Source organism: Opisthocomus hoazin, chromosome 2 (assembly GCF_030867145.1).
Source record: "Opisthocomus hoazin isolate bOpiHoa1 chromosome 2, bOpiHoa1.hap1, whole genome shotgun sequence".
Classification (NCBI taxonomy): domain Eukaryota; kingdom Metazoa; phylum Chordata; class Aves; order Opisthocomiformes; family Opisthocomidae; genus Opisthocomus; species Opisthocomus hoazin.
In genome coordinates this window covers 95,347,499-95,373,085 of record NC_134415.1, presented here as the reverse complement: position 1 = coordinate 95,373,085, position 25,587 = coordinate 95,347,499, and the positions used below count along the sequence as shown (strand labels likewise).

General features: G+C 38.1%; 1 protein-coding gene across 7 annotated transcripts in view; it reads left to right on the top strand.

Moving 5' to 3' along the window:
• The window catches only part of MYO6 (myosin VI), a 112,783-nt gene that overhangs the window by 38,006 nt on the left and 49,190 nt on the right, over positions 1-25,587 (top strand). For all 7 annotated transcript variants that reach the window (XM_075414484.1, XM_075414483.1, XM_075414481.1 and 4 more), the window contains 10 exons: positions 179-248; positions 4,861-4,934; positions 7,037-7,166; positions 8,106-8,211; positions 10,113-10,168; positions 12,366-12,463; positions 14,121-14,285; positions 20,364-20,444; positions 23,083-23,263; positions 25,109-25,253. In XM_075414484.1, the coding sequence (XP_075270599.1) occupies positions 179-248; positions 4,861-4,934; positions 7,037-7,166; positions 8,106-8,211; positions 10,113-10,168; positions 12,366-12,463; positions 14,121-14,285; positions 20,364-20,444; positions 23,083-23,263; positions 25,109-25,253 (1,106 nt within the window). The remainder of the gene's footprint in view (positions 1-178; positions 249-4,860; positions 4,935-7,036; positions 7,167-8,105; positions 8,212-10,112; positions 10,169-12,365; positions 12,464-14,120; positions 14,286-20,363; positions 20,445-23,082; positions 23,264-25,108; positions 25,254-25,587) is intronic.

The following is a 25,587-nucleotide window of genomic DNA, read 5'->3' as shown; positions in this document are numbered from 1 at the left end:
CTCCTATCTGCATCTAGTAACTCAATAAAATTTCAAATGTTGAACTATAAAGCTGGCAACTTCATTTTTAACCATGCACAATTACAGTGCACTCACTTGTATCATCGCATCAGACATCTTTGGACTATATTTATATTTTTATCAAATTCTGACCATATTAATATTTTTCATCTAACAGACTTTTCAGGCTGCTATCAATCAAGTGTTTCCTGTGGAAGAGGACAGCAAAAAGGATGTAGAAGATAATTGTAAGTTATGAATTTATAAAGAAATTACATGTTTGAAAAAAAATCTGTATAGTAGAGAATATCGTTTCCTTACAAGCTTCCTGTTTCTTCCTTGTAACCTTTGTTTTGCTTCTTTGCTTGAATTTATGTATGACCTCTACTAGTCCTTTAAACTTCTTCAAGTAAGCCGGTTTTAAACCTCATTTATTGTGTTTTTTAGTTTTCAGTTGAACACTTTAGAGGAAGTCATACAATTGTTACCTGGCTTCAGATATATATCAGATGTCACCTAACTGCATCAGGATCAACTGCTTTCAGTATTAAGTGGGTTAACTCTGTCTTTTGTGGGGCAACAGAAGAATTAGTTGCTTTATCAGTAGCTGTATTGTACAGCATTTTCCTGCAAATAACCCATTTCTCAGGTAGCATTCCTGTGTAAGTACAGGTAATTGAAAACAGATTTTAAGGTAACCTTCCCAAAACCGGAGACAGGAATCTGGACCCATTGGGGCCACTGGAAAAGGAAAGAGGTTGTAGTGAATTGGATACAGGAATGCTGCTGGTGAAGGAATTTGAGGTGAACTTGAGTAATAGACTTCAGTGTTGATCTGCAGGGCTTTTATTTTGTTGAATATTGTATAGTTAGATGTGTGGAGACAAATACAGTATTCAAATCTGGGGAGAGGTGGGAGATTACCAAGAAAGGTGAGTAAGCTCTAGCATCAGCTTTTAGAGAACTGTTGAACAAATATTTTGCTGCTGTTGCTCTGTGTGAAGGCAATTCTTTTAAACATTTCCCATGGTGTTTACTGGTTGGTGAAAATACTGGTAATTTTGTAAATTGTGGGCAAAAGTATCTTCTATTGTTCTTCGTTTAAATTAGAGGCTAGGACTTTGAAAGTTGTTTCGGTGATTTCACCACAATTCCTATTTTGGAATAGGGGTTAGTGTTTATATCCTGTGCCAGGAAATATAGCTGTTACGGCTGCTCCACAGGGAACAGGAAGATGAGACCTGAGGCTTATGATCTGACTTAGATGGTGCGGTGTCATTACAGGTGGAACCAAGCTGGTAGCCTTGTTTCCAGTTGCTTATATTTTTGCAAACATTACGTGGGTTGAAACTTTTCAAAGTTGGCATCTGTATTCTCTGCACATGATGATTGTTAGGGAAATGCATTTAATCTGTGCATCGGCCACAGTGATTTTACTGAGATGTCCTGGCGCCTCAGTCTCCTAGTCAGGGCAGTGAAATTTGGAATGAGATTATGGAAATAATTTGAGATTCCAGCAAAGTAAACAAATAAGTTAAACCAGTCTTCCTCTCAGAGAAAATGTCTTCTTTGGCTTACTGAGTCAAATATAAAACTTAAAAATGCTTTTTCCAGTAATCCTTTCTGTATCAAACCTTATTTGGAGACTTTTCTAATGTATTCTCATTTTTTGTTCACTAGTTGAGATTTGTCTCCAGGATGTGCAAAACTCAAGTTCATTTTCCTTTTCTGTCAAAGAGCGTTTGTGCTGAGCATCTTTGATCTTTAAGAAGATATTTTATAAAATACTGAGTGCTTTCAGTCTCTCCTTATAACACTGTTCTCAAAAATCCTGAAAAACTAGTTAATAATACACTTGCCATTCCAACCCATGCTTTAGTGATTAACTCCCTTCTAGGAAGTAATTTGCTGAAGTATTGCTTTTTTGCACCCTTAGTCTTCCATATCCCAAATGCGCTAGCTGCAGGAGACACCTTTTTGAGAATGTAGCCCTTCCTCAAATGTGAATTTTCAGTTAATGTTGCAAACAGAGCAGAGACAAAGCATTTACTTCTTTTTATGGTGATTCACACTCTTTTTCTGCCCTTCAGTTTTGGGGGTTTGTCACCATACATGGAATTTTTATGTTTTATGGCCAGGAAAAAGATTTATTTATTTATTTATTTATGGGATGAAACAATTTTTTTTTTTAAATTAAGAGGGGCAGGGTATCAGATAAGAATCTTAAAAGAAAAAAATAGTTCTACGGATGCAGAGCCTTGCACTTACATGTTAAAATTATTTTCCATATAAACCCTGCTTCATTGTGTGCACGGGAGAGCCAATGTGAGAAAATTTGATGTTGGTATTTCCTAGCTTTTAGTGCCTGACTTCACTTCTGTGAACTTTGTGTGTGTGCATGAGTGGATATATACAGACTATTAGATGCACATACACGCACTGGTTACATTTAGGCATGAGCCATATGCATATTCAGAATTCTCCCTCTGGTGACTTCCTTTGCCTCTGGATATGAATGCCTCTTTTAAAGGATTTATTCTAAAGAAGATGCTTTTGGAAGTTGCTGACATAAGCCTTAGTTTGCATATCTGGAGTGAAGGTTGCCCCGAGGAGCAAGCTCCCATTACGAACCCAGTCTGCAGGTATAACTGCTTGAGCAAGGACTTGCTAAGAGAGTACTGGGGTCGCACTGAAATCTGGGGTCTTTGTTGTTTAGATAATTACCGAGTTTTTATTCGAATGCTTCGCTGATGACTGTTTCCTTTGAAACAATACTGCAAACCGTGAGAGGTTCTTGGGAAGATATGGTCAAGAGAGAGGATCGTTCCTTGAAGTGTAGACAATTACTATGTAGTAGTTTCTCAACTGAATACTGAGAATCCAAATGACTTTTAAAAAATTAGCAGACTTCAAAAGTTAACACCCTGCTCCCCTCCCAAGGCATACACAAGGGGAGAAGGAGATTTTAACTTTCATTAGAGCAAATGGGAATTTCTGTTTCTGGCCCATTTCCTTGTAATGTCTCTTTCGCTTGGGATGACCTTGTTCAAGGAGATGATAGCAAGAGTTCTGGCAGCAGCCCTGCCGTCGCTGCTGCCTGCACCATTTTCTCAGCCACGTGACCCGCATGCGCCTGGGGTGGGGAGGAGGAGGAGAAGCACCGCTCCCATGCAAGGGGTTGCGCGGAGGAAGATGGCTTTTTCTAAACAACCCAGAAGTTGCAAGGTCCTGTGGGAAGCATGAACGGTTCCAAGTGTTTGAAGCAGAGCTGTGTTTAGTCACGTAATGGAAGGAAGGGCTGTTATTCGGTGGAGGAGCTGGAGGGAGGCTGCAAATGGCTGTGGAACCTGCCTTTGCTTCAGGCCGACCTGGTCTAGGTGGTGGGAGGCAGAGCCACTCCTCAGTCCACTGTGGGAGGAAGGGTAAAAGATTAAAAATGAAAACACAGATGCTCTTGAGAAGCTCCCCTTTTCCCTTTGCCGGTATCTTTGGGTTCAGCAGGAGGAGCGCTGAAGGAGATGTTAAGAGCTGCTTACTGTGCTTCAGGCATCCTTGCGGGGTGAGGTGGCTTGGGGGGTTGGCTTTAGGTCATAAGAACTGGCAGCCCGGCTTGCACATTTGTCTAAAGAATTTGGAATACATTCTTCTCAGTTGGAGCCCTCAAGAAAGAGCATTGGTCCAACTTGAGAAGCAACTTTGTTGGTCATTATAGATGAGAGGTGTGTATGTGGCCCTCGTGTGAGGTGAGGGGTAGCAGTTACAATTACAGGTGCAGTGCTTACTCCATCAACAGCAGTCAGATGTATACAGCTTTTTAAGTGGCACTCACCATAAGGTTTACCAGCATGGTAGTCAGTCGGTTGTAACTAGACAAAATATTGTTGCGCACTTGAATTTTAAGTGGTGAGCAAAAGAAGATTGGGCATATTTGAAAACAGAGGCTGAGTAGTGCCCTCAGTTGTTTTAGGGATAATGTTTTTAATATTGTTACAATGGAACCTGGTAATGACCTACGTAATTAAGGCTGCTGACACTTTCTAGTGCCTTATAGCTGAGAACAAGCACCAGCTTTGGCAGAATGCAAGCCTGTACGGTCTGAAGCTTTCTTTGGATGCCTGCTCGCTGCCTTGAGCCGCTGCTTTGTACCATTTCAGCAGAGTTGGTTTGGTTATTTTATATTAATGAGCCAAAGAGAAAAATAAAGCTAGGTTTTGGTGTGTTAACATTTTTTTTTCTCCCTAACAGTCTCTTTGAGGAGGCTGAGTAGCAGTGAAATTCAGAATCAGAACACAAAAGGTTGCGTTGGTGCCTGGTGTTGTAATGATGCTTGCTGCCACCTCTATCTAGGCAGTATTTCCCGATTGACTTGGTGAATATAAGTATCTAAAAATCACCGGGAGCCAGCAGTTGCTCTGAACGTCAGTTAGGTGGCATTACCCTGGGGACACTGTGGCTGAGGTTGGAGAGGGGAGCTGGGAGGAGGGAAGCAGTCGGTGCTGGGGATTTTGGTAGGCACCACTTTCTGCGCCTATGGACCAGCATGGAGGGAGATGCACCGTGTTCGTCTGAGGCTGCTGAAAGGGAGCTTACCCTGCGCCGGGCCCGTGTCGAGACTCCCGGAGTCTGGCCCTTTGTTCAGCAGCTTTCTGTAACTCTGGTTGTACAACAGAGCAGGTCTATGGTTTTTAAAGCATATATTGAGTCAGCCTCAAGACGGTATAAAGAAATGATCAATAAGATTAAACTGTAACCAAAGAGAGGGGAAGTAAAAATTCTTCTTAATCCTAAGATTTAGTTTTTCAGCTGTACACAAAAGTAGTCCTGAGCTCTTAATGGTGTATGATTGTCTTTTACTTGCAGGTTCCCTTATGTATTTAAATGAGGCCACTCTCCTTCACAATATCAAAGTTCGGTATAGTAAGGACAGAATTTACGTAAGTATTATGTGTCGTGACAACCAGTCTAATGATAGATGTCCTTTCAAAAAATCAACAAAACAGGTGTTTCCAATTCTGATTTTTGCAATAACAGAGACTAAACAGAAATGGTAACATTGGAAGGTTAGGATGTTTTAGGCCTTATTTATTTATTTATTTATTTATTTATTACATTATACCTTGTTTGAGATCTGAATGACATTAATCACATTCATGTTAGCTAATTTTTACCAGTCAGAGCAATAGATCTTTCTCTACATGACTGTTCATGTGCAACCATGGCACGACGTTGTTTCACAAAGGTCTGTTCCTTCAGGTAACTTCGCCAGTAGAGTAGCTGTTAACAAAGATGGTTTTCTTTCTTCATTATTTTTGAACGAAGCAAACAGGTGCCGTCTTTGACACCTCCTAGCTCAGATGTCCATCTTAATCTTTTATATTGCTATCAAGTTGCCTAATTGTACTTAATGAATTCTGACTAAATTACATTTTGTCCTTGCCATCTGCCCGGACACTGACAGCTGTGAAATAGAAGAAAGATAAGAGTTTTCTTTCTTCCTGATTTTTTTCCTAATAGAAAGTTGGCTAGTAATAATACAAAACAGTTCTACGTATTTTCTAAGTGTCTGTGTTTAAAATAATCAACTTTCCTGTTAGCATACTGTTCTTAAATGAATTGAATTAGGGTTAAACCCTCTTTTTTATATATCTATATAAAGAAAGTATAGTTGTTTTCTTTTGTTGCAGTTAATTTTACATAGCTATAAATTCTTTATGGCTCAAGATCAAGCACCAGCTTTAAAATAAATAAATAAAAATGGCCATTTGAATGCTGCTCTGGAAAAATAATTATTTAAAAAACAAATGAAAAACCTTCCAAGGAAGTAAAATTCTAAAACTGAATTGGTTATGAGGTATGATAGTATTTAGCTTCATAAAGCTGTTCTTCATTTTAAACCAATACTACTAATATGTTGTCCTGGCCAGGTGGATTTTTGAGGGGGGCTGGGGAGAGGTTTGATTTATATTTTAACTGCCTTTCCCTTGTAACTTTAAGATACAGTTTGAATCAACATTTTTTTTGCTTTTTGTTTAATGCTAGTTATAAGTATTTGTCTTGTCACTAAAAGGAAAACTAATAGTAGTACTTGCAGCTTTTGAAGAACTCTGCATGTTTTCCTTCAGTGAAATAAGTGCTGAAAATAGAAACCATGTAATAAAATTCATATATTGTGTATGTGACCCAGTTCTCTATCAATGTATCAGGATAGTGTCCAAATTTCAGTTGTCTAGGGACATGCTCAGTAACAACAAACCAAGTAAGTTATTCAAGCTGAAGGTTTATCTGGTTTTCTTCAGACCTTTTCCTGCAAATCTGCTTTTTTGTTTTCCTGTGATTCAGACATCTGTTCTTCCTTGCATGTAATCTGGCCATCATAACCAAGCTATGAAAGTTTTTCAGAAATCTTAAAAAAGCTTCTCTTTGGTCTTCCTTATCCTATGGAAAGGTGAAAAGCAGTCTTGGTTTGAGATTCTTCTCAAATTCTTTCTCTGTGAGAAAACATTTGCATTCTGTATTTCTCACTGTGGAAGCAGCCGTAGCTAATTTCTCTCAGCTGAATGCTTTTATTGCCTGGCTTGAATGTGTTCCCAGGCAGGATCCTGTCAGTCCTTCCTGCTGAGTTGCTTCCATTCGATATTGAAAAATTATCCTCCTCACTGGAGGAGAGTGCATTATGCTAGCCAGAAACTTAGTTTATTCACTTTTCAGGGGGAGGTTGTGGTGTCTTATCCTTGATCCAGTAACTTGAACAATAAGAAATAATTTAAAAGGAGATTGGGAGAAAGGTCAAATTCAGGACATACTCTTAGCTCAGTGGTTAGGAAATTCTCCTAAGAAGTGCTTTTTCATAGAGGTGTTGAGAAGATAATTGGAAGAACTCTGAAAATATAGCCCTTCTAGCATCTGCATTAGCTGGAGAGAATTGTAAATGTAATTGTTATACTTAGGCTGTAGTCTTCAATAGTAATAGAAAATTGCTGTTACCCACTTGATTGGATACCAGCTAATAGTTTGCTGTTAATTTTTTTCTTCACAGACTTACGTAGCCAACATTCTTATTGCAGTGAATCCATACTTTGATATACCTAAGTTGTATTCTTCAGATACTATTAAAAAGTACCAGGGTAGATCACTTGGAACATTGCCACCACATGTTTTTGCTATTGGTATGTATTGAGCCTGTATTTGTCTTTTACAAAGCAAACATTAAATACTTTGCAGTTATCCATAAATTGGCAGCTGTAACAGTAATTAATTCACTTTAAACCATTATAAAATAAAACCACTGATTGCTAATATTGCAAATCTTATCATCTTTGATAAGCAGTTTGAAGAACTTGGAAATTAGCAGCCCTGTTGTTATTGTTCTATATTGCCAGTGTTTTACGTCTAAGCAGATTAAATATAATTTACAACCATTAAAAAAAGAAAAAAAAGAAATTCAGATTTTATTTTTTTATTATGTTGCCAGAGAACATGTACTGTTGCTTTTTATATGCTTGTGTTATTTAAATGCACTTTCTGCCTATGTTATTAGCAGGATAAACCTGATTTCAGTCACTTTCTTTAAGAAAAAAAAAAAGGAAACTACACATCAACATTTGACTTGTTAAAAGCCTTCTCACTGTGTGGCATTTTGTTTTGTAATCAAAAGTATACATAGCTGGGGTTTTAGCACCTGCTGTGTAACAAGAAAACTACACACATTTTTCCAAGTTTCCTTGTCTCAGATGTTACTTGTTACAAAGTGCAACTGAAAGTTTCTCTTTAGGAGACACATTAAGATTGGTTACAATTTTGTAAATACATTTAATTCAAGAGATTTAGTTCTAGGTGGTGGTTTTTGTTTTATTTCGTCCTGGATGTAGTTGAGTAGGTCTTTATTTTCAAAGATTTTAAGCTCTTACATGTCAGTGTTTGAGGGTGAGCAAGTATAATATAAGGGAAACAGACTTTAATAAGTTGTAATGCACTCAATTGTAAATAATTGCTTTATTATTCCTGAAAATGTTACATTTTCATTTTTGTATTGTAGCTGAACTTTATGCTTGCAACTGTCCTGAATATTAATTTTTTGTCATGTTCAACATATTCTTCTTTTTAAGCTGATAAAGCATTCCGTGACATGAAAGTTCTCAAAATGAGTCAGTCCATCATAGTCTCTGGAGAATCGGGAGCTGGCAAGACAGAAAACACTAAATTTGTTTTGAGGTTTGTGTTTTTGGACCAAAGTAATTCATTGAATCTCTTGTATTGATGTGTTTAGTTCACAGACAGACAGAGAAAATTGTGAAGTAATCAGTAGGTTTAAGCCACAGTTCAGCAGCATACTTCTACGTACACTTTAACGCAAAAAATTCATAGGGTTAAACTTAAATGCTGACATGATAACATAAAAAATGGCTATCTATTCACAGAAACCTTAACTTGGTTGTGACATCATGTGGTAGTTATGGTTTATGATGCAGTCATTTTGGTATTGCATATCTGCTGTTGCGGTAGATGAAAATGTAACTAGGCATTTTAACTGTGTCTTGCAAGACACTGTTGGTTTTGCCATAAATGTGCATTTCTGTGTTTTCCCTGTCTTTGTTTCTTTAGTTTGCTTAAGCATCCAGGATTTTTAACTCTTAATTTTGAGGTCATTGCAGAGATTCTGTAATGTACTGTACCCTAATTTACTGAATAAGATTGAATAATGGGATTTGTTTATTTATTGATGTTCATGTCTGACTGGTATTGTCAAGCATATTAAACTGTATGGAAGTCATGTTGCTGATCTATATTAGCCTTGCTTCCTCTTACATGTTTTTAAAGTTTTTGACCATATTTACTTTATATTTTATCTGCTTTATATCACTCTGGAACACTGTAACTAGAAAGCACCACTCCATTAAATTCACCTATATCATAGGTGGCCTGATTATCCCGGGAAGCACAGTGCAGGCAGTGTGAATGCACTCCCTTCCCCACCTTGTCCTTGTTATCTGCTATGAATCTTTAATTCCATTTTCCCTAACATCGTGTATTCTCTAGTATGTATGTACAGTAGCGATATTATCTTTTAGATCCCAGGAAGAATTGTCATGGCTGTCTGTTGTTCACTCATACTGCTCTTCTCTGCCCCTGTTCAACCTTTAACAGATGCCTGTAGGAATTACTGGAAGGTGCTGGTAATGATTTTTACAGGGGACATCCTAACTTTGATCCTGCTAAGAGTAAAAAAAGATGGCAGGCACTGGGAGAACATCTCCTGAGGAGTGCTCTCTAAGGAGGTCATTCTTCTGCTTTTCGGCAAAGGAAGTTCTTATTACACGGCAGGCAAATGTCACTGCTGCTGCTTCTCCCCACCACCCGCCCTCATAGAGTCTGTGTGTGAAACATCATTGAGTTTTAAAAGCAGGAAGGTTTTTTCCCTTGTGCGATCAGGAAGCAAACGGTACTAATACAGCTCTGTTAGTGCTCCTAAATTTTTTTTGGAAGGCCCCATTTTCGAGAACTGTTTTTAACTTGTCCCAGATTTACTTGTGAATTTCCAGAAAGCATGCGCTGTGCACAGGATAGGGGGGAAAGCAAGCTGCAGCTATGGAGCAAATAGGTTGTAGACTTATTTTCACATTCTTCATTTAGTTGCTAAATTGAACCTTACCTTGTTTATGCACCTGCTATTTCCTATCTCACTGTCTCCGTGTGGGATTTTTATTAACACTGATAGTTATGAACACAGACGCTGTATGCATGGAAACAGTCTTTAATTCAGGAAGTACATACGAAACCTTATGCGTTCACTAGGGTTATTAATAAATATAGATAGTATAGTAATAGTGTAATTATATTTGTATAAAAGTGTAATTTCCATATGCACGTCTAGAAGAAATTTCTAGTGTGTCATGAAGTATTGAAAAAAATCTGAAGTCTGCAAGAATATTTTTAACAAAAAAGAAAAGTCAAACTGCATTTATTTTAAAAGATATAGTTATTTGGAACTTGTAATCAATATGCGTTCCCTTTAGTAAATTATTAGTAAGTATGGTGCACAGACGTGCTAAGACCTGTTGAATTGAGGTAACCTGGTACATGAGAGATACTGATATTTTTATCTTGCTTTACAGGTATTTGACAGAATCCTATGGTACTGGCCAAGATATTGATGATAGAATTGTAGAAGGTATTGAATTTTCCTTAAATAAATTAAAAGTTCCAGTGTTGTATTTTTTTACAAATTTGATATGTCAATCAACACTAAATAAGTAAAAGTTAGGATGGAAAAACTGTCAGACTCCCTAGGGCATCATTTACTGGTAGTTTACCTTGATCCTACAGTCTGAAAACATTTTTTTTTATGTGTGATTCACTTTATTTTTATTTATTATAATGTCATATAGTCCTTGACCTAGAAATTGTTTAAGTATGCGTTCAAGTTGAACTTCACACACATGCGTACCCAAGACTGGTTTATATGCTGTATGAAATCTGCAAGGACAAGATAATGTTCTCATTGGTATCTGCTAGTACCAGGAAAGAGTAATTCCTCCTCCTCCTCACTATAAAGTTCTCAAAGTCAGATAAAGCAGGAAAGTTCTTTTCAATTATGGTTCTGGGTTATTTTTCTGTTACGTCTTTTTTGTCAGAAAGCCCATAATTCAGATTAACAATTTCATTGTGTCTATCTTTATAGTAGACTCCCAAACAAGGTCAGAAGAGACTGTGCTGATCATCCAGTTGAGCCTCTTTAATGTTGCATGCATTTCCTGATTGAACCGAAAATAACTAGTTGAGAAAATATAAATATCTCAAAAACAAACAACCCTTGGCCAATCTAATAATACCTCAAATGTCAGTTTTAGTCTTCTGTACTATATAGTAGATTTATTTCAGAACTTCATTACTCTCTGTCTTTCTTAAAGCAAAAATTTTTGCTTTCGAGCCACTGGATTGTTCAAGAGAAGTACTGCGGGCTTTGATCTCTTGTTGCTGTAGGTTTGCTTAAATGAATTCCTTAGTGAAATCCACTGTGTGCTAAAGGAACTCGGAAAGTGGCCAAGAGTTGGATAATGCCTGACGCAGTATGCCATAAAATTAATCGGTACTTGTAGGTATTCTTAGAATTGGGTTTTTTAATCTAACCCAGCATCTGATGCATGACTTTTGAAATTTTTTAGGCACAATTTTAATGAGCACCCTTACAGCATGTGTATTACTAGAGGAACCTGTAACCTATCTGAAAGATCTCTTGCAATTTGTTTTTAATAATGATCTTTTCTTCAAAACTGTTAATATTATGTAAAATACCTGAATGGTTATCAAAGATCTCTTAAGAAGTCAATTTTGAAAGTCAGAATTCTATTTTCATAAGCTTTTTAAAAGAATGAAAACCTAGCCAAAACAAAAAAGTTAATGCTGATGTTGTCCTACTAAATGTTGTATTATCATTAATAACTTATCCAACCATTATAGTTATTTATTCATTCTTTAATTTTTGTAGGAATAGATTTGTAGATGATTGTCAGTGGAGTTCTGGATCTGAGTTTCTGCTTGCTTAGCTTCCAATACATATTTTTTTAGCTAAAAGCCTTAAAAAAATCTAACAGATGCTTTCGATGGTTTATTGATAGTGTGGTTCAGTAAATCGGTTTTCTGTGATCTTCAGAACTAGTAAATGCAGTCTTTCAGAGGCCTTGTGTTTCATAACTACTAATCATTTTCAAACTGCTTAAACTGTGCATGATGTGGAGAGAGAAATACATATGCTTTTAGATTGCTGTCACTCTTTCTGTATGGGCTGTAAGATGCTTGAAAACTGCAGCCAGTAAAAAAATAAAATCACTCAATCGCTTAATTGACCTAACTTGAAATGGCATTTAAAACTTGTTTTTGAAATCAACACACTCTTCTAATACATTTTTTTATTCCCTAATCAATCTAACATGTTGCATGCATGACATTTAAGTGGCACTTTTGTCTGTGGGATAAGTGGGTAGTGTGGATTTTATGAATAACAGCTCATTGAGAAATGTCAGATTGTGTGTTGTCTCATATAGTTTAAGTATCAGTTGTTTACCTACTTGCTGTAGAAGAACATCACTGAACAATTTTTGATGTTTGTCTCTGAGTTTCTTACAGCATTGATTCAAATGCTTTGCAATGTTATGTAATATTTCAGCACTTCATTGTAAGTTCCACCACAGTCTATGCAGTACAATTTGCAAAATTGATTATTCGTGATATGTAATATTTTTCCTTTAATTTTCAAACCTTATTCCCAATATGTTCACTGAATAATTAATATATATTTGTTCTGTCTTTCTTTTTGGTAGTTAATTGATAAAGTTTTAACTCTTTAAAATATTTTATTTTTTAAACAGCAAATCCCCTGTTAGAAGCCTTTGGAAATGCAAAGACTGTTCGCAACAACAACAGCAGTCGTTTTGGGAAATTTGTAGAAATTCACTTCAATGAAAAGGTACTGGAATTTTGATACAGATAACTGGTGATGATTTTTTTTGCCATAAAATGGTAATGCTAGATGGAAAGTAGGTTGAATAGACTTCCTTATCTTGCACCAAATAGCTGCTGTCCTGCTTTACAGATAAGTTTTATATTCTGTCACCTTGAAAGGAAAACCAAAGCCACAGTACTGTGTCATTACTGGAAAATGGTGGGTCAAGTCAGCAGGAAAATTGCTTCCATCCACAAAAGGATAAAAATTGTTCCCTTTATTGCAAAAAGACAAAAAGGCATAGCTAAAGAATAACTTACTTGCTGTTAAGTATTTATGCATTCCTTTAATGCACAGATAAGTGGGAGCTGCGTATTAGATACAAACAGATATAAATGTATTTCAGTGCTTTAATACTTTAAATGAATTATTGATGGTTTTATGTATTTGTATGAAATTTTGGGATCTCATATTAGTATTATGTATGTGGCAGAAGTCAGGCAATTGTTTTTTGTCAGAAGTACTATTCACTGTGTAGCTTATGAAAGATTTTCTCTGAGTTTAGTTTTGCTTGGATAGCATATGTATACAAACATTCCACAACTAAGGATGACTCTATAGTTGTCCAGCATATTCAAGTTGAAGACTTTTGTCAATGATCCCCATAGAGGTTACGTATGTGCCTCCTCATCTTTCTGATTGAGGACATAAAGAAACAAATTCTTTGTTTCAAATTTCTACTTGGAATGATGCATTCATGACCTTTCAACTTACCTGTCAACGCTTACATGATGTTTCGGATTAATTGCTTCAGCTGAGGCAAATAACACACAGAGTATCTTCAGAAACTGCTTAAAAGCCTGTTCCAGCTTTCCAGGGCAAGATCAGCCTGTTTACTTGAGCCCCTTTTCACAAGACTTCATGCTTCACAAGACTTCACTTCGTGGTGACCTTATTAGGTCTGATTTCTCAGAGGAATATAAGTACAGACTGGGGCCTCCTGAATGAGTGAATGACTGCATAACCGTAGTCAAATTTGTCAGTCTGTAAGTCCTTCTTAGCTTCTGTAGTGGCCATGAGCTCAGGAATTCCCTTGCTGTTAAGATTTGTCTAGGCACAGGGAATTTTGTCAAAGGCCAGATAACAAATAGCTTTTGAAATCTTTGTCAGGCTTCGCTCTCGGAAAAGAAGTGCAAGTATTTGAAATAAAATGTTCACTCATAATTAGCCTGCCTAAGATGTTGTCCAAATATGTATTCGTTAATTTTAACACTTCCTCCCCCTTTGCAAGAGTCTCAGTGAAATGCAGCTTGAGAAGGTTGTAGCAGTGTGGGAATGGCACTTACTGCCGTCCACTGAATGTGTAAGGGTGGCTGTAGCACTCCTCTTTGCAGGAGGTACTCGAATTCTACTCAGGATTTCTGTTTGCTGGGGTGAAACAGACCCTTCTTTTAACAGGAATGTATGCATATGCAATACATGAGCGGGGGGGAGAAGGTAGGGTAAAGGCAATGGTTTCTTTTCCAAGCTCAATATGTATTAGGTATAGATATATTTTAATCTTCTTTGAAGCAGTGCCCGTTGAAAGAGGCACGATCAGACAAATGTAAATTGAAAACGTCTGAATCTCAAACAATCCAAAAAATATTCAGATAATCAAAAAAATGTTTCTTCTTCCTAGAACTCGGTGGTTGGTGGATTTGTATCACATTACCTTCTGGAGAAATCTAGGATCTGTGTGCAAGGCAAAGAAGAGAGGAATTATCATATTTTTTACAGGCTTTGTGCTGGTGCTCCAGAAGACATTAGGGAAAAACTATATCTAAGCTCTCCTGACAACTTTAGGGTAAGTATCAGAGTCAGTGTTTGTAAAGCTTCTCATATTTCCATACATGGATTTTTCATATAGATCTTATTAAAGTCTCTATTTACTATTTTTGATAGAGTTTTTCCTATTACAAAAATCAGAAGATTTTTTGTTAAATCTATTTGATCCTGAAATAAAGCTGCCTGCCATTTTTCCTTATTGGAAGATTTCCTGTACTTCATGTCTTAAAATTGAGGAATCTTTGCTTTTTCCAAAAATGTGTTGTTGCATACCCAGCTGCTGTAATGTTGTTATGGGCTCTTCTAGTTGTATAAACTGTGAATTTCTTGATAATGACCTAACTGTTCTGTGGGTAGCCTATCTTTTAAGTCCTGAAAACTGCATTTATTTCCTTCTGTTCCAACGATGCATTTAGGAAGACTTAGGAGTTGTCCCACGATTCTCTTAATTTATTCTTTCCTCACACTTCCCACCAAGGATCAGACCAGGGTGATAAGGTGGTTGTACTTCTCTATTCCAGCCCATGTGCTTTCACATTGCTTGTCTTTCCTACTCTGTTGCACCTTGTTCCTATCATATGATGCTCTGCGCCCTAGATTGCCACTTGTACTGCTCCAGCTTGGAGCCTTTCCTTTTCCTCTTATCATACTCCTCTGTCATTCTTGGTCACTCCAGGTTAAGTGATAACTTACTAGTGGCTTTCAGCCGAAAGCTCGCCCTTTTATCTCTGGTTGACCCAAAGCGCATGCTCAGCTCTTCCTGCCAAGATGACTTCTGTTCATTAAGCATGATCCTCCCTCTTAGGTTTTTATTCACCTAATTTATTCTTTCCTGAGGACTACACACTGTTCCTGAGTTTTGGCTGTCTTTCCATAGCCTGTTACTGGTCCAGTCAGTCAGGTAATGGAGAAGCCAGTAAAACACAGATGAAATCAGTGCTGAATGTAATACTCCTAGCTATACCTAAATGAAAGTGATCTTAAAATAAAAAGTGGGGAAATAAGACTTGAATCGCTGTGCATACTTCTTTAAAAATGTTAGGTTAATGTTCAGTGGCAGGAAGAAAGCAGAGTAGAATTTTAGGAGTTGTTAGGAAAGGAAGGGAGAATGAAATAGTGAGTTATGCTGCAATGTACATCCATATTTGTAAACAGTGTACACAGTTTGTCATCCCAACTTGGAAGGGCACAGTAAAATCCTTGGGTGAAGCAGACAGAGGTCATGGCTGAAGAAAAGCTCTTGGATAGTATGGGCCTTTTAATGCAATCCAGTGTGCCTGTTCTTATGACTTACAATTTGTTTACTGCCTTCCCCCTTCTCCCCATGCTTTAGTTTTAAGGTTTTTGTCCTTTTCTGAGATTATATGGTTTCTCCTGATTAACCCTGATTCTGTGTTAATGTTTCTAGTATCAATCCCAGAAACAGGCTGGCTTTCTGTCCTACCATTAAGTTCTTGCATTCTTTTCTTCCCATTTTTCCACTGAATGGTTTTACTACTTCAGTTCAACTTTTAACTTTTTCCTTCAGCTTTCTGTCTTTCTCCTCCCCTTGTCTGTGTTCAGATTTCACTGAATTGTTTTCAGAAGTGATCCACAAATCATGTGACGTTTCCTTTTGCTTTCTTTCCTTTCTTGTCAGTCAAAATTTTTTCTCTATTTTGTTTTCTGTTTGCTTGAGTGACTCAAACCCCATTTCCCTTATTTTTAAATGATTTTAATTTCTCTGTGTATTACATCTCGATTATTGCAGTCTTTTTTTTTTCTTGAGAAACAAACATTATTGAACTCTTACCCAGCCAGGGCAGCTTTACTGATACTGCTGTTTCTCGTTGTTCTCATTGTCCCTTCTCTTTCTCTTCAAAGCTAGCTTCTGCCATCCCTTTGAGTCCTTCTAAGCCTATTCACATCTTACACTGTCGTCACCAATTTCACTAGTGAGGTGAAGACTCTTGCCTTCAATCACTCATTCCTGTTATTAAATTATATATAAATGTATCAGTAGGTTTTTGTTGTATTTTGTTTTTCTTTTCCTTTTGACAATCACACTTGAGCTGAAAATATCTACGAACATCATCATGTGCTTTGTTGACTTGCACTGAAAAGAAGAATAATGTCAGATCAAATCTTACTGGTACATACTGGTCAGTTGTTTGTGTTCTGTGGTTTGTCTCCATCTCTCCACTGTCTCTTGGCTTGAAATCTCACGGAAGCAGAATTTTTTATATTTCTAAAATACCCAGACCAAATCCCTGCCACAGGTTTGGAAGTGTTTAAAAACACATCCCTGAAGAGCATGTGCAATTACAAGGCTATAAATTAATTGACTGTCATCTTTTTAGACTTCCTTGATGTTAAATGGGGTGAGGAGCACTACTAACAAAGAATTACATTACGGTGTGGATTGTTTTCTTTGTTGGTATATTTTCTTTCTTGGTTTTCTAAATAAAAGTGGAACTGTGCTTATCTGATACTTTCCCCAAGGTCTTTTGTACTCAGCTTCGTCTGAATTTAGCAGAGGACTAGAAGCCTTAACAATAGAAAGCTCCTGCTAGTTCTGTGCAAAGTCGTGGTTGCATAGGTGACATCTAAATTGCACTGGTGACCAAACAGGTTGCTGCTGCTTCTTGGCTTGGCCAGGTCAGTCTCTGCATACCGATGAGCCAGGCAGCGGGCATGGAGCTGCAGTTCTGTGTCGTGCACGTCGTACGTTTGTACTGTGGTGTCTAGATGATCTTGCTCCCTGAAAAGCCATGGCAGTATTTTAGGACAAGTTTCCTTACTTCCTCAGAGGTATTTGTAGGGGCCTTTATTATAGACCTTATATTATGTCTTTAAATATTTAGTTTGTATCTTATAGTTCATCTGTTTGTACTCAGTTGTGTGATGGAAACTTGATCTGATGCTTATTAAGAAAGAACTGCTTCTGTTCTCTAGAAGGAAAGTTTTCTTTTGAAATACCAATAAACATAATACTTAAAAAAATCCCAGCACCATTTATTTTCATATAATATGGAGCTAGTTTTCAAAACTTCCTTCGTTTCTGTGCAGCTATTCTATGAAATACTCTCTTGTATGTTTTAAAACTAAAATCTTGAACAAATTTTCAAATACATATTTTTATTGTGCAGCCAGTTTTCCATTAAAACTTTTTTCTTGTAGTTAATAGATTTTTAGTTCTGGAACTGGATATGCTGCGTAGCCACTCTTGGGGATTTTTTTTTTCTTTAGTCAAAAACTCTGCTTACGAGAACACAGAATGTTGTAGATGTCAAGCTCAGAATTATAACCTGCTTAAAATCATGCTGGCACAGCACAGTGCTGAACAGCCTGAGTGCCTTACAGAAGACACTCACTTGCCTGTTTCATTTATAAGGAGTTTACAGTCACATCAGCATTATCGCACCATGACATAATTTTTTTGACTTCTAAGTTTGCAGCAGGTGCTTTCATTTCCATTAAGAATATTTATTGCTTTACCATAAGTTAGTATTTGAGTCTTGAGTTCTTGCTGCATGTGAGAGATCCATTCTGCATGTTAAATTTAACAAAATTAACCTTTTTTCCCCTTCTGAACTTAAAGTAAATTATCTTTAAAAAAAAAACCCTTAGGATCATTTTCATCTCTGTATGTATGCAAATTAATATAAATAAAGCTTTAGTCATATTACACTAAATATGGAAGCTTTTTAGAAAAACAAACTGTAAAAGGTTAATTTTCTTCCTAAATTTTTATTACTTTTGTCAAGGTCATTTTTTCTCTGTTCCTCATTCTCATTTGCTGCTTCAGGTTTTATCATGAAATGGCTCTAAATCATAACGCTTGTGTCAGTTTTACCATGTTTTGTTGTTGACTGCATGTCTGTCTGGTTCAAATTTCATGGGAATACCATCTTTCCAGCTTCTGATAATATACGGTAATATTATACTAGGCAAGGTTTGATGATTGATCAGTGTTTTGATATTAATGATAATTTTTTGGACAAGAAAAACATTGAGAAAAAAAAATTACGCTCTTACATTAGTTATTTAGAAAAACCCATCCCTAAAGTCACCGTTTTGCATTGGCACTATTGTGCCACTTGTGCCTTTTAGCTTACTGAGTTAAAATCCAAATTAGGGCCAGCTTGGGTTCTGAGACTCAAGCATGTTTTGCTCAATGCCTGGTTTCTCTTAACTCCACTCACTGGAAAATACTTTCCTCCCCCCCCAGCAGGCTTGCTCCCCTTTGACTTAAGCGAACCCTTGTGATCTCCTCCCTGCACATTTGGCCGTCTCGGCGTAAGCGCGCAGTTGCTCTGGGCACATGAACTGAGACCACTGCACTGGCTGCGCCTGCCTGACCTGGCGTCGGGATTTCGGCAGCACTGGTGGGGGTTACCTCTCTGCTGGTTCATCCTTCCCCTGCAGTTCCCTTGAGGAAGCGTGTATTTGCTTAGCAAAGCACCATTAAAAATTGCAGGTTTCTTACGCACCCCTCCTCCGAGCACACCCACACAAAAACCTTGTAGGTCTAGGTGGCCTGGACTGCACTGCATGGCTTTGAAAGTAAAGTTGCACAGTAAATCTGTACCTGGAGTAGAGTTGATGAGGATGAGAAGCTGATTTTTTTTTCAGATCTTAATTTCCAGAAGAGAAATCAGGTTGCCTTACGTTTGGGTCACTGATGTTATAATGGGGTGTTGTACTTCACAGTTAAACAAAAAACAAGTACAGTGGTATTTAGATGTTATACATGATAACATCAAGCTGTGTATTTGTGTGTTTTAAAGTATTTGTGTGTTTTAAAAATACAATTTCTCTTAGGTGCAATATGTAAATTTATTTGAGTTTTTAGCTTTCAAGTGAAAGCCATTATCTTGTGATTAAATGTCTTCTACATAGATTATTATTGAATACCATGCTGGTTCACATTCCTAGCCTGTCAGATAAGTTTCCACACTCTCTTCGTGAAAAGTATGACCTTTTTCACTTCCCTCCCGAGTTTCTAGGATCATGTTACTAATACTGTAATACAGGGATATATTGTTGTGCTTAAAATATGCTGTGATTTGCATTCTTATTGGCTGATTAAGAAAACTTTTCAGTATTTTGTTAGACACCAAGCTAACTTTGAACAGTGCTTCTTGCCAGTTTTTTAGTATTAAATTTGTCACCTAGTTTTGTTCTGCTGTTAGAAATGCTTTGAATATTCTATTTTTTAGAATTTTGTATACAAGTTTTAATCAAAGTGTGGAATTATCTGTGTTCACCTAGCTGAAAACATCTCCTTTCTTCATGGGCCAGAGCAAAGAATCAGTTCGCTTCCTTCAGACAAAGGGCTCTGTCCAAGCTTTTTTGGCCAGAGTTCTTTCAGCTGAACAAATTCGGAAGAAAAAGCTGGCGATCCCATTTTGCTGGAAGTGTCAGTCATGTGAATGCCTGGTCTGTTCCCTTTACTATACAACATGAGATTGAAATCAGAAGCCAAATTCTGCATTAGGCTTCTGCTTGTACCATGTTATAAGCTTATAATACTCTTCAAGCTTTTTAATATGCTATGTCTCTTACTACCTACAGAAATATTTCACTGGTGAGGAAAGAAGTGACCATAAAACTACACTGGCCTTAGTACCACAAATTCTTTGATCCTACCCCTGTCACCCCCAGATACTCTATATGAAGCCTATAAGTTGCTGAAAACATAAAGATTATTGTGAATTTTTTTTCTGATGTTCCTTACAGCTTGCTGGAGTAAAGTTTGATATTAGACATAGGCCAGAAAATTTATTTTCTTCGTTCCTAATTTTGATTGTCTTTTCTGTAATCCCACACTCCATACAGTCAAGAAAAGATTGTTGGACTTAACAAAATGAATATCCCACTGTGTCAAAAAGTATTTTAATTGTCAAAATCGAGGCGCTTTTGATAGGAGTTTATTACTGTTGCACTTCTGTAATTTTGTAGATGTAAATAAATAAATTGAATGAATTCCGAATACATAGCATGTTGTTGCTATCATATAATTAAATCAAGCTATGTAGAGCAAGCCTTAAATAAAAGCATATGTTTTCTTTACTTCTGTCTTTAAGTAAGCATTTCCACTTTTTTATTGTTACAGTATTTAAATCGAGGCTGTACCAGATACTTTGCTAACAAAGAAACAGACAAGCAGATTTTGCAAAATCGCAAGAGTCCTGAGGTATGTTTGCATCTTCAGTTAGATTATATTATTAACTAATAGAGATAGAGTTGAAAATGGTGGTTACAGTTTTACAGTGTGGAATGAAATGTTCATTTTGCACACCTTCATAGGTCTAAATGGGTACTGTCAAAGCTGGTGCATTCAGAACTCTAGTTTTGGAGTTCAGTCCTAGAAATACATTTTAACGTGCATAAAATGTAATATAAAATGCCAAATGGAACAGCATATGAAATCTGTTTCCTTTTAATTCTTGTAATAATATGACACTTAATGATGCAGCTTGTCTTCTGTGGAAAACAAAAAATAAATTCAAGATTTGTTGTCATTTTCTTTTTAAATCTTTCTGCCGCTAGGAATAGGTCAGAAGCAGTACTTTTTTCCAGAGACATTTTTACTGTCTGGATTTTTGAACTGATGCTCCAAACTGTTTTGTAAAACATGAGTGCAGTGTCGCTTCCAGGACGAGTGTATCTTGCTCTCCAGTACACTGTGTTCTTCACTGGTTTTTGTTGTCCCCTTGCTATGAACTGTTACTTACAGCACAATGTGGCATTTCCTGGAAGAGTGTGACACTTCAAAGCATTTGTTTTCTCTTGCTCCATGTCCGTTTACATTTTTTAAAACTGGAATTACCTGAATTTGTAGCATTTAAGCCTTTGAGCTTGTTTGTGTGAAGACACTAAAGAATTTAATCTGAACTAATAGTATATGTCAATTGGAAGTAGTTTAAACACTTCATTAAACTTCTACTCTGCTTTCTAGTATAATTTTTATCTATTCATACCTAAAGTATGAATTTTTCAGTTGTTTAGCTGGAAGATATTTCAAATCTTAATAAAATCCATACTTCGGATTCAGTAGCAGGGCAAGCTGCATATACGTGTGGATTAATACAAAGAGAAGTTTACTCAAGAGCTTCTCTCCCGGCTTGAGCTTGTACGTAGCTTGTGCCTAGCTATGAAAGGCAATATAGATACTTGCTTTGCTCAGGTCAGCATTGCGAAGTCTACTCCTGGATTTCTAATGTTTGTATGTTGTAACACTGAGCACCTAATGCCAATTTATTTTGCTTGAGTATAGGCTATTTTCTGTGTTTGGGGATGGTGGCGCGTGAAATGCAGAAATGCTGATTTGATCTTATTGTGAGGCAGAAGGCTGGTAGATGGTTAATTCATTTCAAGCATATAGGCTGAGATGGTTGGGAGATTTTGCCTCAGTTTACCTAATTTGCCTTAAATTAAGATTTGTAGTGAAGTTGGTAACTTGTGTAGGCATGAAGTATCAACATTTACTTATTCTTACTACTGGAAGATGAACCTATGCTATTCTGCTATTGATGTGATTTACGGGTGGGTGTTCTGTCAAAAATGTGTCAAAAAGGACTTAATTTGAAATAAGTGTTTGTCTAAATTAAAAGATACTGAAATAACAATTCTGAAAATATGTACTGGAGATTAAATAGTGTGATGTTTAATGCCATAATACCTGTATGTTACAGCCAAGTCAACTTGAAGGCGCAATAAATGATCAAATTTCGATGATATTAAAGCTTAGTCTAGCCGCTTAAACAGGAAATGTATTGCATTGTTCAAGTTTTTAAATCAGAAATTTAATATATGCTCTGTCATTTTGTGAAAAATATTAAGATAGTTTATTTTAATAAAAGTAGCTGGAATAATTAATACTTAAATTATTTTTGTGTTTTCCTTATCAGGAAGATGAGGTGATCATTTTGCATAATTAAGATGTAGTTTAATTCTATTGATGTGTCTAAATGTTGTGTGAAGTGAATTTTTCAGATGCATGTGGTGTTTTGATAAAAATCATGTTAGCTTATTTGATGTTAACAAGGCTTCTATTTAAAGTTAATTATTCTTAGTTGAAAACATTTTAAAGTAATTGTAAAACCTTAGATCAGTCTGTGCATGTTCAGTTAGTTTCTTGATTGCATGGAGATGTGTTACTATCTACTATTTAAAACTGTTAATAATTGAAATGGCTTTTGTTGTATTTAAATTAGGAAAATCAGCAAAACATTAAATTAGTCTTTTAAAACATAGCTGGTATTCTTTTAACCAGTAGAACACTGCAACAACTTTACCGCTTCTTAATCGCCAGCAAAAGTTAACGAGTATATTTCTCTAAATATGTCTGTTTGGAATAGGGATAACGCTTCCAGTTCCGGTTTGTCCTCTACTCCTTTCCCATGGTCTGTCAGACTTTCTGTCACCCTGTTACAAGGACTTCAGTCTCCTTCCAGCTGCTAGGGGCTAGAAGCACTCCTCGGTATAAGTGCTTTGATGGCCTCCTTAGCCAAACTCTGCCTTTCCACCGCTCGCTGTCTTGTATTCCCCTGTCCTTAGCTGTCACACTCTCCAGCTTCTGCTTCCTGAAGATAGTTTGAAGTTTGCTTTGAAGTTGGAGTTTGAAGATCATGTTTCAAAGTATCAACAAACAAACAAATCAGGGTTTTTGCAAAGCCTGTATTGTATGAAGAGCTCTAATCTCTTTCTGCTTAGTTTGTGTTTTGCATGCTTTTTTATGCTTTTTGTTACGCTTTATTTTTGACTGGAGATATTTGCTTACATTTACTTTAAAATCACTCACTCAGTATTTGGTTTATCTTGTTTTGTAGTATCTCAAAGCAGGCTCCTTGAAGGATCCACTCTTAGACGATCATGGAGATTTCAACAGAATGTGCACAGCGATGAAAAAGATTGGACTAGATGATGCAGAAAAACTTGATCTTTTTAGAGTAGTGGCTGGTGTCCTTCACCTTGGAAATATTGATTTTGAAGAAGCTGGGAGCACTTCAGGTTAGATGAAACACAAATTGTTTTCTGTAAAAAAAAATACTGAAAATGTCTCTTGATTATAGATGATTCCTTTCCATGTGAATTATTGCTTTAGAAAGCTGCCTTGCATTCAAGGGTAATTCAGTCTTAATTCACACCATTCTGAAGTCAAGTTTACGATTGTTTTCAAGCTGTACTTCTTTACATGCTCTGAAAGCAAATAGGCTCCCACTGAAATTGTGCAAGAATTTGTTCAGTACAAAGAAAAGAGACATTTTTGTATTTTAATAATAATTTTAAAAAAGCCCAACTTCTTGCTAATGTCATGAAAACATCTTGAAATTAGTAACTCCATCTGTAGGGAAAGGCATTATGTCCTTTGGCTTCATAAATAAAAATATCACCATGTTAGTATTTTGAGAGGCGAGGGAAAAAAAGACACAGCAAAAACTTAGGTAAAGGTAAACTTAGTCATTTTAACATATCACTCACAAGATGAGTTGGTACAAGTGTAGCTGGGACTTAGTAGCAGAATGTGCAGGAAGGCTGAGGAAGGGGAATGAGTATTTTGGGAACGATTGTCCTTACCTTACTACTGAAATCAGCCTCTCTAAGCTGAGAATTGCTGTCCATATACTCCTGAAGGACTGAAGATATTCCTGGTCTGGACGGACTACAAATATAACTGCAGTACAAAAGATGTGTATGTAGATCTTTATCTGGAATTGCAGGATAGACAAGATACAGTGAAATTGGTTGCTCTTAGTCCTACTTCAAGTATGTATGGCTGTTGCCAGACTTGGTAAAGTTGTTAGGAAGGGCGTACCAAAGAACATTCTAAAAGATGTTTTGAATGACGAATTAAGTGAGTGCTAGCCTTATAGATTCGCTAGCTCCTGACCTCAAGCACAGAATCACCACAGAACTGCAGAAATGTTCGGGTCGGAAGAGATCGTGGGAGATCTGTAGGCCAACGTGTCCTGGTCAAAGTAGGGCCAACACTGAATTCAGACTGGGTAGCTTAGGGTTGTCATAGCAAAGGTGGGTTTTTTCCTTTTTATTTCCCATCCCCTCCTCTGCTGGTCAAATCAGAACCTCCCCAGTGTCAATTCGCGACCTTGCCATCTTCATGAAGATGACTGAAATGAACGTGAATGGATCTGGGGGGATGTGGGGGTAGGGAAAGGCTCTGTGGGGCCCGGCAGGGAGCTGGCAGGGAGCTTCCCTGTTTGGGCCTCCTGTGAGTTGGGATGACAAGGTGGGATGGGGTGAAAAAGGTGTAAACGGGAGTGGAGAGGCAGTTTCGGGAGGCAAACGAACAAGGAGAGGGGGAGCCACTGATGGTGAGGGAAGTCAGGGTTTAGGGAAGGGAAGGAGAACACCAGGAAACTTATTTTCTCGGAATACTGAAATTCAAGCCTGTTTTTTCTGGAATAAATTATTGACCTTCTAAAATGTCCATCGCAAATACAGGCTTTCTTCTGCTCTCGCCTTGTGCATGTGCGCACAGAGCGTTCGTTTGAACTGCTCCGGGCAGTATCTCTGCACCAGAGACCCTCTAAAGTTTCATTTGAAAACCTGGTAAACACCCCTCAAAATCTGTTTACTACAGGTCAGGCGGTGTTTCAGAGCTTCCAAAACCAATTCGCAAAAGCCTTGATCTTTTAAGGGCTGCCTTTTTCTTCACGCCGAGCCGGCAGCTGTTGGCCTTGACGATGTAAAATAACGAGAGGGCGTGGGTGCCGGCACCCGGGAGCCTCACGGGCGGGGGGCGGCGGGGCGGGGGGGGGCCTCCCCGGAGTCGGGGAGGGTGGGGTGGGGGGGGCGGCGGGGCGAGCGCCTAACGCCTGTGGGGCCTGTCCGCAGGGGGCTGCACGCTGCGGCCGCGGAGCGAGCCGGCGCTGGAGTGCTGCGCCGCGCTGCTGGGCCTGGACGGGGAGGACCTGCGCGGCAGCCTCACCACGCGCGTCATGCTCACCACGGCAGGGGGCGCCAAAGGAACGGTCATCAAGTGAGTCCCCGGGACGCGGCGGGGCGCGGCGCGCTGCCGGCTGCCTCTGGCGCGGCGGGAGCGGGGCGGGCAGGGCGCGGCGTTGCCGTCGCGGCGCTGGAACGGGAGGCTCGGGAAGGGCGACGGTGTGTTCACGGGGGGGGGCTTGCGGTGAGTGTGGCCGGGGGCTGGGAGCCGCTGACCCCTCCCGGCCCAGCTGCGGTGTGAGGTAACCCCTTGCCGACCTCCGCCCGGGGCCTGCCTGCCGACACTGGCTTTGCCCGGTTTCTGACCCGCGGGGAAAAGTGGCCCCGCGCTCCTGGTTCACCGTTTGCACGCGTGAACTGAGCTGCGG